General features: G+C 41.6%; 1 protein-coding gene across 5 annotated transcripts in view; it reads left to right on the top strand.

The window, feature by feature from the left end:
- Positions 1-20,100, top strand: part of CELSR1 (cadherin EGF LAG seven-pass G-type receptor 1) — a 167,923-nt gene that overhangs the window by 81,589 nt on the left and 66,234 nt on the right. For all 5 annotated transcript variants that reach the window (XM_032688465.1, XM_032688463.1, XM_032688460.1 and 2 more), the window contains exons 3-5: positions 6,867-7,089; positions 11,542-11,657; positions 14,660-14,748. In XM_032688465.1, coding sequence (XP_032544356.1) covers positions 6,867-7,089; positions 11,542-11,657; positions 14,660-14,748 — 428 coding nt within the window. The remainder of the gene's footprint in view (positions 1-6,866; positions 7,090-11,541; positions 11,658-14,659; positions 14,749-20,100) is intronic.

Below are 20,100 nucleotides of genomic sequence, written 5' to 3'. Positions count from 1 at the left end.
TTTTTGCTGTTACTTTACTTAGTGTTTTAAATTCAGGTTACTCTCTTGCAAATACATCTTATTAAATCTGGAATGGTTAGCAACTGAAATTGCTCAGGACAGCTGTCATTGCAAGTCAGCAAGATTTATTTCTAAACTGTGAGTGTGTATGTGTGGTGTATAATTATGTGTGTATTTATGTGTTATTTTACGTTAAACTGTTTCTCCTCATAAGCCTTTATAGGGCAGAAAACAGCAAAGGGAGCAGAGAGCAAAAAAAATTAGGCAGACCCCAAAATGGACCCTAAGCTGGTGTTTCTCCCTGTAAGAGGATTTGGGCTAATTTTAATTAACCAAGATCAGTCCCAAATGTAAAAACATAAATGAACAGGTAGGTAAAAGGAAAAACCAAAGTGTATTTTCCAATGTAGGGTTTAATAGCAGTGTAATGCAGAAAGCTCATGAAGTCGTGACCGTCAGTGTCAGTATTGAGTCTGCACGGCCTCTCTGAGGTGGCAGGAGTGGTTTGGCTATTGATTTCTAAGGGACCCAGATTTACTTTTGTTATTCAAATAACCTTTCTGAGTCACTTGTGTAAAATAGTACATGAATATAGTTGCCTTCTAATTAATCTTGGTTACTAGTACACCAATGCCTTCTAACTTCTATTTGTTCTATTTGTTGTTTGATCCAGCTTCTCCTTCATTCAGAATGACTTGGCTAACTTCTGGGTAACTGCTCTCTAGCTTCTCTCATAAAACCAGCAGATGTTTGTTGGTTGGTTTGTTTGTTTGTTTAGCATTTCATTGGTAAGTGGAATTTGCTGGTAGTTAAGGCTGACCTCTCAGTAGATTCTGAGTGTAGGCTCATGCACCACAGAGCCACTGAAGTAATGAATTTCCCTTTATGGGCAAAGTCCAATGTTAATTTGATTATTTGACTTGCACCTGTGCTTTAGGCAAATTTTCCTGCAGTATATCCATGCACAGTCAGTGGAGAGAAGTGGGTATCTACTGAAGATTTTGATCCAGTTCACCTAAGCGAAGCATTGAGTCACTAGACTCACACATGAGCCACCTAAAATGGGTTAAAGCTGTATTTCCATAACAGTTAAACCTTTCTAAGACCATTCCTTCATTCTTATTCCTGGGTGCATGGTCCTGCCTCCTTCCCATGTGCCTGCTGAGCTATTCATCCTATCAATCCTAGGAGGGACCTAATCAGAAGATCACTAACCCTTCAGTAAAGAAATGAATAGTGTTTTGCCATCTTAGCTCTACGGATCAGTCAACTGCAGGATTACAAGAATGCCAGCACAAGGGAGAGGGAGGAAACTGCAGCGTGCTTGGGGAAAGGAGGGGACTATGGTAACTCCCACTCAGTCTAAACTATGGTGAAACAACCCCTAAATCAGGTGTGTTGGATCCCAACCTCTTTATCTCTTGTCCCAGTAGAGATTTCCAGGCTGATTCTGCAGCTAATTTGTTTTTAACAACCTTCTTATTACTTAGTGCGCTGATTACTTTAGTGCCAATTGTCATGTAAGGGTAGTAGTGGTTTAGTTACTAGAGGAAAAGTAGTATTGATTTTCCCATAATATGCAAGATAGGATATACATTTTTAATGATAGTTAGTTCTTTATTAGGGCAATGGGTCAATGGGAATTCTTTGAAGAATTTAGTTGTCCTATTTCTTGTTTCTCCTTTTGCCTTAATTCTTGTTGATTTTCCCTTCTACTTTAAAATATATAATTTTAGGTGGACTGCTTAAATCAGCTTCTCAAAATGCTTTCCATTCTGGTAAAGCAACTACAAACATAGAGATTAATATGTTAATATAGATTAATATGTGTCTGGGAGCAAATGGTAGGATGAAGAAAAGGAGAAAAGAATCAGTTCAAGTAAAACAATTACAAATAGTGCATGAAAAATTAACATGTGTGCAGGGAAACTGAAAAAAAAAGAAAGAAGCATCAGAGCAGGTCTGCTGCTTCATGTAAATATGTATTTAATGTAGTGTTTCAGTTGAAAACAATTAGAGAATAGTACAAAATTTTGAGAACTAGTCCCTCAACTGGGATATTGGGAAAACATACTGCAGAAAATTGATCTGTAGAGTAATTCTGTATTTATTTGGATGCCATCATATTGTTTTCAGCAAGCTTTCAAACGTTATACATTGTTGTTGTAAGGTCAAGCAACTCACCAGCTAAACCACAGGCAGATTTCTTGAAAGCCCACCTCACTGATGCACACCAGTGCTGTTTGAAACCCATAATGTTCCGCTCACAAGGCATTTGCAATTGTGAGATTATTTTCTCATTTTTAAGATAGTTTTTGTTTCTTTTCACTTTTTTATCACCATTTATTGTTTGTTAGTTAAACTCTCTTTACTTTACTTGAAATAGGTCAGAGGAAGACCAAATCGTCTAGCCAGACTTTGGCTTTGCATGTTCTTGCTATTTTGCACCTGATGTTGTGGTGTCCTTACTTACATAAAGTTAATAACAGAAATTTCATGATTAACATCTTTGTAAAGTTAGTCCTAAAATCAAAGAGGATAGGTATATATTAAAAACAGGATGTTTGCAAGTAGGACACATTGTCAAAAGCAACTACCGTGTTGTGATCTCAAGGGTTTTAAAACTAGGAAGCACTACATAAAGGGCTGCGGAAAAGCCACAGGACTCATAGCTTTAAGAGTCATCAATATTAATTGGGAGCCTATAAGATCAGCTACTGTTGTGTGACAGTAAATCATTTTCTGGCAAGGGCTGGAACTTTTTCAAAGCCTAGGAATCTGCCAGCAGATAACGGGCAGCCACGGCCCGTGTTATCTGACAGTGCATGCTTTAGCTTTAGCAGCTGGAGGGGTGAAGCTTCACATCTCCTGCTTGGATTTCACAGAGCTGTGATATGTAACTAGTTTGGTCAGTGATTCCTAAAATGCAGGCTAGTGTGAAAAATGAAATTATATTAGCCAAAGAAATGAGAGGCAAAGGGGAGTTTCACAGGCTGGGTGAGGGCTGAGCCACACCAGCATTACCAGCATCACAGACTGACTCCAGCCTGTGTGCAATGGCTATTTGGGCTGTGCTTTTATCACCCTTGCCCCTCCAGACCCTCACTGCCCAGCAGCTCTTCCTCTTCCGTGCTATTTTTTCCTACTGGACTGTAAGACATCCCTTCTGATGGTGCATCCCAGCTCTCTGACCTTCTGCTGCAAGGAGACACAAAAGCGCTTTTCATTCCCAAAGGCTGGCTGATGCAGTTCCCTTCCTTTTCTGCTCCTTAAGTAGCTCTTCCCTTAGGGCCTTCTGACACCAGCTCCAGACAGCAACCAGCTCTTCCTTCAAGTTCATGCAGGCTTTGGTTCAAGTTTTGAGGATGATTTTCAGGCTGTGCCTCAAAGCTCCTGCAGGGCAGAGCTGTGGGACAGCGATGTGTCCGGGAGGAGGTGGCCACCCTTGGAAGTGACAAACCCAAGAGCAACACAAAGGTGCCTTCTGTTGCCAATCCTGATCAAAGTCCTGCTTCCAGTTCTTGCTCAGATGGCTACTTGATAAAGGCAAAAATGTTCAGTTTCTAAGTCTTTCTGGGCACTTTTGGAAAAAAGGGTAATTAAGGATTTATCAGGTTTTTTGGTAACCTTTGTGCCTTGAAGCACAGTGACGCCTTGGATGTACTGTAGAGATTTAAAAACCACTATTTTAATACATTTTGGTAAATACACATAAAATATGAAAATTTAACATCAAAGAATATGAATCAAATGCAATTCTCATTTACATTACAGACTAAAGAGAATTCAGAATAATTTTAGTAACCGGGACATCAGTGATGCTATAGCTGAATGAATATAGGACAAAGGATCTTATTTAAAGTTGAAGTATATTCTTTTTAATTACTTCTTTAAAGTAATTTAAATTACTTCTTCATCGTAATAAAAAGCTGTAATAAACATAATTCAATAGAATGTTTCTGTAAGCTTTCTTTTCTCTTAAATAGTTTTATACCTATATAGGTATCTAAACAAATGGTCTATACATTCTTGTTATATCACAGGATTAATACAGAGCCATCAAGGACTTCCAACTTAGGCTTTTTTATTTCACCTCTGTATTGCCATGGCATTTCCACAGCATGCTGCAATGCCAGGAATTTCTCCTTTTAGCGCACTCCTTTTTCTCTCTGTGTATTCAAGCCTGCATGTTATTTGCTTTTACAAAATAAATCATTCTGTTCTCAGAAAGCCTTGAAGATTACATTCTTCTATGAGTTGGAGAGTTATTTCACAAAATATCCTACTACTTTTTTAAAGCAACAAACCTGTGTTTAGTCTTTCCATAGGAATTTGCATTTTTCCATTTTTTTTGAGAGTTTTGGTACACAAGATATGTGTGTAAGGAGGATTGGCTGCACTTATGCAGTGGATCACCAGCAAGTGCTTTCTGTAGTGTCCTGTAGAGCATCTGATGTGTGTGTGTGCTTTGTGTGGCATATCCAATACACTGAGGGAATTTTCTGTCTTGGATGATGTATACAATTTTTTTTTCCAAAAGAAACACATTGTAGAGCATTTAAAGTATTAAGGAAGGTGTATTCACATAATCTTGCCTGATACTTACGCCGATAAATCATAGAGTCACAGAATATTCTGAGTTGGAAGGGACCGCAAGGATCATCGAGTCCAGCTCTTAAGTGAGTGGCCTGTATGGGGACGGAACCGTGACCTTGGTGTTATTAGCACCATACTCTAACCAACTGGAAACAGGAAGATATTTATCAAGTGATTTCAGCATTTCATGTAAAATGTTAAAGTGAGAATATGGGAACATCAATAGTGAATCAGAAAAGCTCTAAGCACAGACTGGAAGCTGAATTCAAGGCTGTATGGTTTATTACTTCAGAGTAATGTGCAGAGCAGGTCCATCCTCTGGAGCTGAGCCCAACCTGGATGGGGTATGCATTTGTCTGGCTGCTGATCATAGCAGTCTTGTGTTTGCTCTGCATTCTGCCAGCTTAAATCATACCTGTCTGAGAGGCACCTGATGCTGATGTGAGAAGAGAAAGGCAGCAAAGCTGGAGGACCAAAACAGTCAGGCTACCCAGCTCACCTTGTCTCAGAGGTCACTACCCCTGGGGCAGTGGCTAAACCAGCTGGAAGCCATCACAGTTTACAGCGTGGAACAGAAAAGTGGTGCAGATCCAGGTCTGGATGCAGCAGTACTGCTGGCTGCAGCCTGCCGCCCAGTGTGGGACGCTTTGGCGTGGGAACCTGTGGGAGCAGGGCTGTGGGGGTGGCAACTGGAGCAAAACTTTCCATTTAAATTTGCCTTTGTTTGTGAGTCACTGCCCACAGCTCCTGCTGCTTTTACTTTCCTGCAGGAATGCATTTTCATGGTTTTAACTGTGCTTGAATCAATCACAGAAGCAAAACCATAGAATGGTTGGGGTTGGAAGGGGCCTCTGGAGACCATCTACTCCAACCCCCTGCTAGAGCAGGTTCACCTAGAACAGGGTGCACAGAATTGTGTCCAGACGGGTTTTGAATATCTTCAGAGGAGACTCCACAGTGTCTCTGGGCAGCCTGTTCCAGTGCTTTGTCACCCTCGAAGGAAGAAGGTTTTTCCTTATACTCAGATAGAACTTTCTGTGTTTCAGTCTGTGCCCATTGCCCCTTGTCCCATTGATGGACAACACTGGAAAGAGCCTGTCCCAATGTAATTGTATAATCTGTTAGCGAATAATCATGTAAACGTTGAACTGTTGGAAATGCATTCCTTCAGCTGGCTGTGTTGAGTAGTTTTGCTCTACATTTGTTTGTCAGACACTGTTACTGGGTGAAATTCAACTATATATGCCACCTCCAGTTTCTCTGAACAGTTTTACTTGCAGGATGTGAACGTGCTTTATACCTTAGGAAGACACATGCCAAAACATAAATGTTAACTAATTAACTCACATAGAGGGTTTAGCTTTCTGTACAATGATTAATTCAGCAGTTGCTTTTGTCCCAACTGCAGCATATTTTTTTAAGTGAATATCCTCTGTGCATTACTTTTTTTAAATTGTGATTAATTCTCAGATTTTAGGCAAACACAGGAAAAAAAGCCACAGCATACGTACAAAGCAAGACACCTCATTCTTTAGTATTGCATTTAACACATCTTAATACATACTTTTAAGATTAATAAAGACAAAGCATTTAAGGGGAAAACAACTTCAGCAAGTGGCACGCAGAATCCATAACTGTTGTGGAAAGTTAATATGCCCATCCCCAAAGGGTTCAGAAAATGGCCTTCACCTTCAGGATGCATGTGTGGGAAAAGGTGGAAGCAATCTATATGTTGTCTGTATTCTGCTTATTCTTGCTTTAAATGTTTGGAGAGCTTCATCATGAGGTCAGCTATACCCTGCCTCTGCTGTGAGCAGCAAAGCCAAATTCCATTGAACGTGAGGTACAAACATTGATCTGTTTACACAATTTTCAACTATAGTGAAGCTATTTACACATATTTTGGTTGACAGGGAATGTGTAGGTTTTATAACCTCTTCCATAAAGAACTGATTGTCACCAGGCTTTATAGTTGTCACCCAGTTTGGAAGCAGGCAAGGAATCTGAAAACCAAACCAATGTTGTTGGATATTTGCAAGAGGATTGCTTGGCAAATCATATCCTGCACACCCCTAAAATTCATATTTGAAAGAGGATGTGGCATCCTTACCCCCCATCAATGACAGTCTTGTACCTCAATTGCAGAGGGGGTCGGTGCAGCAGTTTGGAAGCAGCTTAACCTGTAGCAGAACCACATGGATAGCTGAATGTCATAGCTTGTTGCTGGGGTGAGGTGTCACCTTCCCTTACGTTTTTCTCTCCCCTTGCAGGAGAGTACTGTGAGGTGAACGCACGCTCGGGCCGCTGTGCTCCAGGGGTGTGTAAGAACGGAGGAACCTGCGTGAACCTGCTGATCGGGGGCTTCAAGTGCGAGTGCCCCCCGGGCGAGTATGAGCGGCCCTACTGCGAGATGACCACCAGGAGCTTCCCCCCACAGTCCTTTATCACCTTCAAGGGGCTGCGGCAGCGCTTCCACTTCACCGTCTCCCTCATGTAAGTCCCGGTGGGGAAGGGTTCTGTGGCTGGTGGCTTCTCATTTGAGCTTGGGGCTGTTTGTTACACACTGCCACCCACCAAAGGCCTACCTGTGAAGGTCATTCGGGGCATTTCTGACAGCGACTCCTGTGAGCAGGGCAGCACAGGCATGTTATTTGAAAGCATCTGATTTCTACCCTGCTGAGGATGCTGCTGAGTTGCTTTCCCTGTTGTAACTCACAGCTTTCCCTGTTGTAACTCAGCTCTATGGAGCAGGGAGAGGGGACATGAGGACTCTCTGGCCAGCTTTCAGCAGCCCTAAGCTGCAGAAATGCTGAGGTGTGTGTTGGGTTTGACACTTTTCCTAGTTTGGACTTGTGGCTTCCTGATCTTCAGACTGGCTGCAGAACCAATCCATTTGTGCTGCTTGCTTGAGAGTGCTCTTCTCATCTTCTGTTTCCCAGCCTGTGAGAGGACCTGGGCATGTCAGGTCATGGCTGAGCACAGGCTGGTCCTCCTCAGCTCCTTACTCTCGATTGGTTCCCAGCCTTGGGCTTGTGACAACCCCAGCTGATCCAGCTCCTCGCCTTGCTCCTCCTGACCTTCACACCCAAGTCCTGCTTCTGGTCCCATCCTGGCTGCCAGGCACAAGAAGTCTCATCCCCGTCCCATCTGCCCTGTACCCCCATGTTGAGCAGTCTTCTTCTGGCCTGTCTGTCACTTTTCCCCTGAGGGCGCTCAGGGAGACAAGGGGGAGCAATGATACCAGCCACACTGCATGGACTAGGGTTCTCCCTCCCCTCTTCTGGAGAAGACTTCTTGGGTCAGGCATAGGGCTTGCCTGGTGTGGAGCCAGAGCTCCAGGTGCACACATGCCTCTTCTCTGGGGAGGGGGTGTGTTTGCAGCTTTCCCATGGTTTAGCCGGTCAGGATTGACCTTTGGTTTTCCCTCACAGTTGGCTGTGAGTAAACAGCACAAAATGTGTTAGTCCCGACCCCAAAGGGCAGGGCTGGGGATTTGTTAAGAGCTACAACAGCAGCTGCAAGGACAGACGTGTTTGCGTGTCTGTCCAGAGAAAGTAAAGTGCTCAGGGAGGACACCTTCAGGTATGTGTCCCATCCAACACCCAGTCGTTTTACATCTGTTTTACATCTGTCAGGCCGCTTCTTTCCAGCATATTTTTCAGTTCTGTCCTTTAGCATAGTTTACTTTCCTGAACTAAGATGCCAGAGAGACTCCCTATGTAATGCTTCTTTTAATATAGGTAAGTAATACCCTATTCGTGGAAGCATTCAAGGCCAGGTTGGATGGGACTTTGAGTAACCTGGTCTAGTGAAAGGTGTCCCTGCCCAGGGACACCTGGTTGAAACTAGATGGTCTTTAAGGTCCCTTCCAACCCAAACCATTCTATCCTTTTATGATTCTATCATTTTATTTTTCTGCCTTAATCTTAAACCCTGAAACTTTATGGAATCTTGATATTTTGGTTAAATCAGAAAGCACAGACATGGTTTGCACATGAGCCAAGGTAAGGGAGAGTTGTGCCCATGAAGAGGGTTTTAGAGCATCAGAGCTAAGTACACGGAAAAACTTAGCAAAAAAACAGAGCAAAAGGCTCTGTTGGACTTGTCAGACTGTACAGTGAGTGCAAACAAAGGAGCGGTCTGGGCTAGCTGCCAGCATGAATTGCCTCCACTACCCTTGACTTGTCCCCTCAGCCATGAGGTGTCATTTTTCAGGCTTTCAGGAAGAGATCTTTGATGTTTAGGGTACTTCAAGTTAAAGTGACTCAAATGCTCTGTTATTGAGCAATAGCAAACTACTGTACCAAGATAGGGCTTACACCAGGGTTTCTTCACCGCCTTTAGAACCACAATGGCATATTTAGTCATGAGGTAAACACCACTTAGTCCACTGAATATGATTATAAGAAGTCTGGACCATCATGGGGTTTATCCCACACTGTCTAGAATAGCAACCCATTTAGCTTTACATACCAGAAGTTCACTTTTATTTACACTTGCTGTCTCTTTGGCTTTTATTATCGTTCAGTGCAAGTGGAAAACATTATGTGAGGATAAGCAAGAATTAGCAGTTTGACTAGATGATGATTTGCCATTATATATTTTGTGATTTGGGAACACTGGTAAAATCCCAAGATGTCTGTCTTCCCTCAGCCTTAACTGACTCATGACCCCTTTCTGGCAAAGAGCAGGATGTTTGCATTGTTCAGTCTCCTAACTAAAATGTGATTTTTTTTTTAAGCATTTATGTAACTGACCAGGCATTTCTTTCTGCTCCCAACATTGTACATCTTCCTTGCTTAATTCCAACACTTACTACTCCTTCTCTCCAAGAGACACTGTCACTTGGGACGTTTTCTCATTATTTATTCAAAATTCTCTAAGGAAGTGTCTTTTGTTTCCTATATCATGAGATTAAAAATATCCCTTCTATTAAAAAACAGTATCTTTCCCACAGTTAGTCATAACCCAACAAGTTCAAAGGCAGTAGAGCTTTAACTATGAGTATGATACAAAAGATGGAACTGACTAAAGAGTAAAGAAATATACAAAATAGCTTAATAATTGAATAGTTTAACATATTATTAACAAATAGTAGTTTCATACTTAAAATTATGATAGAGAATTGTAATCATATGAGAAAAATATATTCAAACAGAACTAAGGTTCCCGTTTTTGCTAATCAGATTAAATCTTTCTGTCCATTGAAGAAACATATTATTCCCAATTATAAGAATAATATTGTTCCCATTTCCTTTGCTAATATATATTCTGGATAGCTCTGATCAAAATATTTTGATGAAGCAGTTATCCCTGGAAAAATATAGTCTTGGGAAATGTTTTACAGGAACTATATTCCTTTGGATGAAATGTTTGATGGTGAAAAGTGAAAACTAAATCCATGTTTTGATAATACTGAAATATTTCAATGTATTGTCATAATTAATTTAGTTTGCCTTCTACTTGTATAATATTATTCTACGTTATGTTAAACAAATTTAGAAATAAATATGTATAGTAAAACCGGTTAAAAGTAATCAAAACAGTCATACAGTATTTTGATGGACTATAACACATATTCTTTGAAATTTGCATTTTACTGGAAATGTCAAAATTTTGACTTGTTTTCTGAACCAGAACAATTAATTGTCCTTCAAAGATATTAAAAAATCCATAAATAAAATTTCCCATTTCCATGTAGCTCAAATTCTGAAAGGTCTCTACTCAGTGTGATCCACAACATACACATCTGCCAAACAACTTTTGTTAAAAAATATTCTTTGGTTTTGAAACTTTTTGTTTCAAATACCACACTCTGATATTCTAAAATACCACTTCTTTCACATTCTCTGAATGCAGACTCTCACGTGAGAGTCTTGCTAGTAGATGGGACATGACAGGTATAAGAGTAATTTCTTCTGTCCATGGAAGACAGTTTTCATTAGCTGTGCTCAGCATTTGATTCATTAGTAGGAAAAGTGGGTTAATTTAAATCAGGCATATTTCCTGAAGTTCAAGATACAAAATCAGATTACACTGCCATTGGGAAACACAAGAAATTCCCATGGTTTCTCTCTTTTTCTCTCTTTATCTAATATTAATCTTTGTAAAAATGTTTATGTAAAGTGTAATAATATTTTTTACATTTCTAAGTAGATGAAAGCTGTGTGCAACTCTCCAGAGATATTAGGATTCAATTAAAAATTATAAAATACGACATGGAGAAATTTGCAAAAAAATGTTCTATGCTGACAAAAAAAACCCAAACAGGCTTTTTTAAAAATGGAGTTGGCCCTTTGTCTGCAAGATAGGTGTGATACATCCCATATTCGAAGCATAAGAAAAATAAAACCAAACCCCACCTATTTGTGCTGATTTAGTGGAATCATTTAAGTGTTTATTTTCCCTCCTCCAATTGGCTGACCTGTTAGTTGATGAACCCTGATTGTCTACATGGTGTTATTAAAGTAACTCTTATCTTTCTTTTCCCTTGCCTCCCCATCAGGTTTTTTTTAATCAGTTGATGACTCTCCTTGTACCCTGTAGACAGCAAGCAGTCAGCAAGTATCCCCCCTTTGATGTGAAAATGCTTTCTAGCTTTTGGATTGTTTGCAGAGTGTAGTAAGTGCTACTGTTTGTCAAGGGTCAGATACCGATGCTGCATCTTGTGTCTGCCTAATTTTAGCCCTTGTGAGGGTCAGCATCCATAGCAGATCTCTGAAGAGTAGATTTCTCTAATTTCTATCTTGCTTGCCTTGTTGATTGTGAAAAAGTAGACTTATCCTATTGCTGACTCCTCAGTTTTACAATTTTCTGTCTGAAGAGGTATTCAAAGGCTCGTTTATCTGCTGAACACAATGCCATCTTTCTCCTGGGTGACTTGACCGTCGGTCTTTAATCCATAAGCCGTTAAGCATGAACTAACCCCACGTCTCTGTGTTCTAGGTTTGCAACCAGGGAGAGGAACGCTCTCCTCCTCTACAATGGGCGTTTCAATGAGAAGCATGACTTCATTGCCTTGGAGATCATTGAGGAGCAGATCCAGCTCACCTTCTCTGCAGGTGAGGTCTTGCTTGAGTCGAGCGTTTCTGCCTGTGGTCAGGGGATCCTCTCAAGCCGTTTGGAAATGCACTTCAGTGATTTTATATGGCTATTTGCTGCCTCATTAATTTACTGGCTGATATTGCACAGTGAGCAACTGATGCCAGGTGTTGTAAAGTACTCCAGATTGTAGCGGTTTGTGGTGTTACATTTGCTGTTGTAGGCAGGAGCTTGTCAACATATCAGTTATAAAAGCCAGAGTTTATGACTACTATAAAAGATTGGCACTAGCCTGAATGTTGGCCTCCAAGCTAATGTTTGCTTAAATGAGACTTCGTTTTATCACAGTGTGATAAATGTTGTGTGTTTATGCATTTTTACACTACACCGTCAATGAAACATAGGTGCATAAATGTTATCTAAAGAGTCCACACGAGCCAAAGGAAAAGCTAGCAAAGTGAAAACTGCCTGCTATTCATTAGGGATTGGTGAGGAGTACTGCTGTCGCTGAAATGCATTTCTGCACTGCAGAAACACCTCCTCTTGGAAGAAATTGTAAACAACAACAAATTTAGGAGAACTTAGCTGCCCACTCATTGCTGTGGTGGGCTAGGAAACAAGAAATGGAGGCTTTGGCATTCACTGTGTTTATGCACTAGGACTAAGCCAGTGTCTTCCAGTGCTTGTAGGAGAAGAGAGAGGGGAAGGCCAACAAGCAAAGCTCAGGGTGGCACATATCCCTGTTACCATAGCCTTCTACCAAGGTAGAGATTTCCTCCAGAAAACCAGCCCTGGCAGTAGCCAAGTTCTTCCTGACAAAAGTGTGACCAGAGCAAACCCTGACCATTCCAGCCTCAACAGAGGGCTGCTTCTCAAGTTAAAAAGCCCAAGTTTCATCCAAAACTTCATGCCCAGCTGTGCTAATTGCCATGACAAGGGATCTCAGGGGAAGCTGGTAGCATGCTGCTGTGCAGTGTGGTCAAAGCTCATTGAAGCCATCAGGAATCACTCCTAGGACATCAGTAGGTTGAAGTCCCTCTCAGTGGACCACTTGCATTCCTGCTGCAGCCCAAAAGCAGACCTGTGCATTCAGTGGCCAGGCTTTGATGACTTTATGAAAGCTCAGCAGTGCAGACAACCTCTAGTTGTCACAGGTTTAGGGTATTTTTCCATTGAGACAGAAACAAATATCTGAGAAGGGCTGTTGTCCTGTAAGTCAAGTGGAGTAAGATATAGATCAAGTGAGATGTTTGTGCCTCTGTACTGGCACATAATTCAGGAAATAATCCTGCTATTTCCCATTATCTGTATTCAGGATAGACGTGCAGGCTCAAGTCAATTCCTGTTTTATTTTTGTGGAATGTGAGATATTGCAAGCGGTAAAGCCATAGAAGCAAAGGCGTAGTCCATGCTGGTGTTGCAAACTCATCAACAGTGTTGGCTGCTTCCCTCAGACCCCATGGTAAATCCTGTGTGACCCCATTGATTTACCAGTGATGCTTAAGTGCATACTTGGGCCCTTTGGGTTGAAGGTATCTGGTTTCATTTCCCCTTTATTACCTTGGAGTTGTCCAAGTTAGATTTTAAGGCAGGTTTTTGAATGGATTAGTGTAATGAAATAACATGCTGCAGTCAGAGAGATGTGCTTTCTTCTGTTGCTCTGCTCCACCTGTCTAAACTTGAACCAAATTGCTTGGAAGGTACCCTGAGGATGAATGGGGAAAAAAATAAATTCTGCTTGCACTTATATGCATTTAAATGCAGAGCAACTCCTTTAAAATATATGAAACTAAATTTAGATTTGCACTGCTGCACCTGCGAACAGGTCTGGTCCTGTATGTTACAAATGGTATTTTCTTTGGAAGGAGAATGGTTTATGTTTTATAGTTTTAAGTGGCTTTTAACGAACAGTACAAGTTTTGGACACCTGATCTGACTGTTTTACCTGTCGCAACAACTTCTTCTCAGAAAACAAAGCAAAAGGATTGCAGAACGGTGAACTTCCTTGTGCAGAAACTTGATAGCTGAATAAAAAGCCTGATTATTAGCACAGATTTTTTATCACTAAATGGCAAAATCCATCACAGCAGTATGTCATACATGCTAAGCTGAAAATGTGTTGTTTAAATAAAAGAAATATATAGGATGGGAGTTAAAGGAGAGTAGGGGATGCAGGAGTAATACTTCACACAGGTATTTGTTGCAAATAGAGAGAAAGTACATTTTAAGCTCAACAACACTATGAACTTTGTTAGCTTACTGTTAAAAAAACCAACCAAAAAACAAAAAAACAAAAACACCAAAGAAAGAGAAAGGAAAAAAAAAAGTCAAAAGTTAGCAATCCCTTCTCCGTGCCAGGCCTATTATGTACTTTCAACATGAATGTTTATTTTGCTGCTACCTCGAAACAGATATGCCTGGTTACTGAGCTGGCTCTGCTGACTCAGTCCTGTCTTAAAAGCTTCAGCTTTCCAATTCCAATGGCAAAGACTTGCTTTCAAATTTAAATACTGAAAGGCTGCCAATAATTTCATTAATCACTGGTAAAATTTTGCTGGGACCAAGGTTACCATGGGTTTTATATTAGAGTACTTTTGGATTTCACTTCTGCAGCTCTGTGAAGGCGTAGGCTTCCCTTCCTTGACAAAAGATCCCATCACAATGCTCATCATATTAAAAAAACCTGCTTTTGGCAGAAATGCAAAAAAATTCATGTACGTTTTTTCCTCATTCCTCGTTTCCTCCTATATTTTTTATCAACAGCTGTATCTACCTAATGGATCTACTACTGTGCTCTGCAGAAGCATGATAAAAAATAACATCATTCACCCAAATGTGCCAGAAGCCGGTATTTGTGCACCAGAATAACTCTGTGAAATTGGGGATGTTTACTGTCTCGCAGGACAAAACCCCAAATTCCTCCATGATGAAGCAAGGTGGCTGCACCCTGCACCCAATGAGAGTCTCTCCATGCTTCTTGCAGTGATGGTGACTTATTTTTAACTTCTTCCTGTTTTTCCAGGGGAGACAACTACTACAGTGGCACCGCTCATTCTGGGAGGGGTCAGCGATGGGCAGTGGCACTCGGTTCAGGTGCAGTACTACAATAAGGTAAGACTAATTGTGTTGGTGCTAACTGTATTAGTTGTAAAGTAATAGAGTCATGGGTCATCTAGCCCTGAGTTGATGTATGCAGGTGACCTGAATTTTATTTATTTAACCAGGCATATTGGTACAGCTCTGCACGAATTATACTGGTCTTGCTCACTTTGCCAGAGGCAAAAAGCCCCTCTGAGGGCTTTTGACCTAGTATGTCCTTTTCAGAAGCACTACCAGGGGAACCCTCAGGTACTTGGAACTATTTTAGTTTTGAGTTCTTTAAACCCTCACAAGTGTCAATGTATCTAAAACAACTGCTTCACTGATTTGATATTGTTAAAGAATCGTGCTATGCAGGAGCCTTCAGAGTAGTTAACTACAAACCACTACTGTAGAATTTTCTGAAGCAAAGCAAAATTCTTCCCTGTAGCTGTCCTTTCTTCAGTAAAATGACAAGTTTAGCTTGCACTACCTTCTCTGGTTTGGAAAATGTGGTTATATAATGGTTGACACCTTTCAGTCATAAAGCACTGTCTTACTAAGTAATTTTTTTGTCTGCTATATAAAAAGATACAAAATAGAAATGCAAAAAGTGTTGTTACATGCAGTCCATGGCACTCAGAGGTGGGCTCCAGGGTCCCTGTCCCACAGCTGCACCCGTGGTCACTGTTAAGAGCAGGTTCAGTCTGACTGAACCAAAAGGATTGCAGAGTCTCTGTGCAAAGCAGCCATTCCATGATGAACCAGAAAACAGGCTTTTAGGGTGTATGGTGTCACTATTTGCAGATAGATGTCAGAGCTCTTCAATAATCTTTAACAAAAATTACAGGATTCCTTTAGTGACTGAGAAGTGTTGCTTTTAAGTTTGACATGATAGCATTATGGGGGATCACATAAGGAAATAGAGGAGCCTTGTTGGCTGTTAAAAAGGAAACAGGATACTGGTGTAGGAAGCTGAATGGAAGATGAAGGATTAATATGATCAGCAAGTTCTTTATTTCCCAGCGCTGCATCCTTTCATCACAGTTTGTGTGGCAGTTTGAATGGGAAGATTAAAATTTTCTTTTGACTCCTATCCTAGCCCAAGGATATTTTATTGAGGAAATAAAATCCTTTTTTATTACTTTTTTATTTTAAAACTTACTTTGTAAGTTTTGTGCTTAATATACTTAATATTCTCTGTACTCTCTTGAGCCCAAAGAAATAGAAGGGAAACTTGGTGTGTTGCCATGTGGACATTGTGAGGCTCTTCCTTACAGTCTGCAATATGCTATATTTCCTTGTCTGTGTATTTCTTAGTGGATCACTTTAGCAGAGTGAACGGCACTTGCTGAGGCAGTGGAGGGACACTCCAGCTTTCAGTCTCCTGGGCACAGCTGCAGAGACAGCCACTGGAACAGCTCACTGAAGTGCCACTGAGCAGATAAGGGGCCTGAGCAGCCCCATGTCACTCTTTAAAAGGCAAAGAGATCTGACACAGATGTTAAAAATAAACCCCTGCCTCATTTTCAGGGCTTGCTGTGGTTCAAACAGACTGGTGGATGAGCCATGTTAGCAGCTGGTGTTTTCTCATTGTTAACACGTGCTCCCTGTCACCATTTTCTTCTTCTGCCCCAGTTTTTCAAAGTAAAACGAGCCAGTCTCCACTGAATGGGAGGAAACTCAGGGCAGAGAGGAAGAGCAGAGGGAAACACCAGGAAACACCTCTGACTTAGCTGCCTTTGCCACTCACATGACATGAAAGTGATGAAAAGCAGGGTCACTGTGTGGAAAGCAGCACTGTGCCCTTTGCTGTCTGTGTGAGAGACCGAGGTCATCACCTTCCCCTTAGCAGTATTTATTCCAGAATGGTTAAATTTGGGCTGGAGAGGGGAGCTCACAATATTGAGTAAATGGCACAAGATATTCTAACCAGTATGTATTTAGCATGCTCTCAGGACTTCCCAGCATAGCTGAGAATTGCATATGTTGCACCAGCTTTCCAGTAGTGAAAGAAGGAGTGGGTGCCACAGGGCAGTGGCAGCTGGAGGCAGCTCTGCAGTCCTGCCCACCGGGCTGCCCCCTCACCCTGCCCCAGGGTTAAGCCTTCTCCTAGGCTGGTATTTGTTTGTAAAGCAGTTTCTTGGCTACTTCATGTTTTAACAAAGCTCGAAGTAAAGTCCTTGTGAGGAGGTTGAAAAGACAGAGGTAATTTGGGGATTTGAGTTGTGCCAAGATAAATGGGATGCTGTGTCTAAACTTGATGCAGCTGAGATGTTTGAATAACAGAGTACCAAAAACTCATGAGTTTGCTTAAATTATACACACGTATTATTTTGCAGGTACTGCATCCTTCCGCTCTTTCCAAAATCCTACCACAGTGTCAGGTCATCATCCTGTCACTACTCAGCCCCTTTGCTCTGCTCAGACACTGTGCAGCCTTCCTGAGCAGGCAGAGCTCCCCTGAGTTCTCTCCCTCCTCCCTGTCTCCAGCTCATGTTTGATCCCCACTTCCAGCCCCTTCTGGACTCTCCTCCCTCCTGTCTGCCTGTCTCTCTCTGTCATGCTTTTGCAGCAGCATCCCGTCCCTGGCAGCAGGGCCACAGGGGCTACCTCCACCAGAATCCCTGTGGGGCTCCTTGCCCCTTCTTCCATTCTGCTGTTTGCCTGGGGAGCTTCTGGTCTTTGCTCCTTTTTAGACATCTCTTCCCAATATTGTCCATGGGAAATGCATAATCATCATCCCACATACCCATAGAGATCCATTTTATTCATTTGTCTGTCTTGCACAAAAAAGCCCTTAAGGAGTTATTTATTCCTGTGTTTCCTTACCCCTCAGTTCTGTTGAGTTTCATCTCTCTCTATCTGCCTTTTTCTCCATCAGCAGGTTTTCTTCATTTAATAAAAATGATTACCTTTGTCTATCCATTCATCCGTCCCTTCTTGTGTCACTTCTGTGCTTATTTTGCACAGCGAAAGCCATACAGACTTTTTGAACTTTTATTATTATTCACAGTCCTATAGCTGAGTGCTGCCAGGCTGCTTCTCCTGCTACTGGGGTTATTACAGCTGTGCCTGTCCTCTTCCTACCCACCATTGTGTCCTCGGGCAGTGACAGGTTTCTTCAAGGTGGACCCTTTCCTCCTGCCTTAGAAAGGGAGACGTGGTAGTGCAGGTTGAAATAAAAGGCAATTCAAAAATTTCCTGTTGTGCTCACAGGAAGCATCTGGGATCAGGTACTCCCTTAGCTTCATCCTTCTTTCTTAGTTCCTTTATTTGTAAAGCTTCTTTAAAGTATCTTATTTTAAACTAAGCTAGAAACTCTTCAGTTTATTTTCTTCTTTCTGCATTTGTATAGCATCTAGCAAGAAAAAAAAAGGGTTCCATCTTCTTTGGAGCTTTCAGATAATGTAATTCACCTATGGAATATTAGATTTCATCACAGCCCAGGTTAATTTTTCATCTTTAGTTTTTGAGGAGAATGGCTAACAGGCTTTGATACATAATCTAAATCACTTCAGTCCAAAGCAAATTTTCGTAGATGATTTTTCACAGCTCTGAAAGCTGTTCCTGCAACCTGAGTTGATCATGGTCAGATATGAGCAATGATTGAGTGGATTTGGCACCTGCAGCTCCATGGACAATATTTGGCTGACCATCTAGGAGTGCATGACTTGGATGCAGGGGGCAACTGGTGGGAAACTTCAGCAGCAGCTGTTTTCTTAATGCACACAGTTGTACAGCATCCTGGTGATGTGCAAAGTCACCCTGCGCCAATTCAGTTTGGTAATAACCATAATGAAACAAGAACTAAGTATAGAAGTGACTCCTGTAAATTATTTTCTGTACTCTGCTCAGAATCGATGTGCTTGGTAATGTTTATCTTTAGTGTTGTTGAAAAATGTTGGTTTAGAATTAATGCATATCACGAAGGTCCCCTGTTGCTCAGGGACAACCATTGTAGCCTCATCAGTAAAAGGTGAGTCCAGAGCCAGCTTTGGTTCACTGTGTTTGCAGAGAGGCATCAAACCAGTTTGCTGTCAGCTCAAGTATTTGATGCATTCTCACAAATCCTGGTATGTGCCAGCACTGTAAAACATTGCAGTAAGGAAACAGATTCTGGCAGAGGAGGCAGGAAAGCAATGTCATTTCATTTACTGTGTAGTGATGGCAGTGGATGCTCCCTACATTGGAGGAGACAATCTGACACACTTGGTTTCAGTGGAAGTGCCTAAGGGAAGCACATGGAGTTTGTACTAAGTAAGTGTTGGCTCTGTATTGAATTTTTGGAAGGGAAAACACCAAGAGGGAAGAATTGGAAGTTATAAGAGAGCAGAAGTGAACTAGGAGTGTTTTATAATCATTCTCTAATTCATAGAATCACAGAATCAGCCGGGTTGGAAAAGACCTCCGAGATCATGAAGTCCAACCCTTGATCCAACACCTCTGTGGTTACTAGACCATGGCACTAAGTGCCACATCCAGTCTCATCTTAAAAACCTCCAGGGACAGTGAATCCACCACCTCCCTGGGCAGCCCATTCCAATGTCTGATTACTCTGTCTATAAAAAATTTCTTCCTAATATCCAACCTAAACTTCACCTGGCAGAGCTTAAGACCATGCCCTCTTGTCCTACTGATAGTTGCCTGGGAGAAGAGACCAACCCCCACCTGGCTACAACCTCCTGTCAGGTAGTTGTAGAGAGTGATGAGGTCTCCCCTGAGCCTCCTCTTTTCCAGGCTAAACAACTCGAGCTCCCTCAGCTTCTCCTCATAGGACTTCAGTTATATATTAGAAGTCTGTCAGCTACCCAGTAGCAAATTACCAGTTTACCTGTTACTTGCTATTATAGATGTTTGCTGTCAGCATGGGGAAGACAGGGAGGAAAGCATTCACTGACCCTGATAGCTCAAACGCATTACTTTCTTGGATCCTGATCAATGGGAGGTATTGAATTAAAGGTGACCTGCATGTGACCTGCTTTCTGAAATTTAGGGGAAATGGGATTTTTAAAATTATTTTGGAAGGAAACATGAGGGAAGGGCTAGATTTCAGCCTGATGAATAAAACTGATAAAAAGTAGTAGAAACAACCTGTGGCTTGTTCACAGGATAGCTGACGTGATAACAATGTGAGTTGCCCTATTTGCCTCATAAATGTACTTCCTTTCCACACAATGAGAATATAGTCAGCCTCTGATGGAGTTTGATCCTCATCCTTTGGCTCTCCTGAGCCTGCCAGCATGAGTGATGGTAGGTTTAGCCATACTTGTTTGGAATAGGAGCAAAACCATGTTTGATGGTAATGACGCTCAGTATCAATGATATCACACGAATTATTTGTCATTCATTGTGCGTACAGGGTCACGTAGGATTGTAGGCAGT

Source organism: Chiroxiphia lanceolata, chromosome 5, assembly GCF_009829145.1.
Source record: "Chiroxiphia lanceolata isolate bChiLan1 chromosome 5, bChiLan1.pri, whole genome shotgun sequence".
NCBI lineage: Eukaryota > Metazoa > Chordata > Aves > Passeriformes > Pipridae > Chiroxiphia > Chiroxiphia lanceolata.
This window is presented reverse-complemented; position numbering and strand designations above follow the sequence as displayed.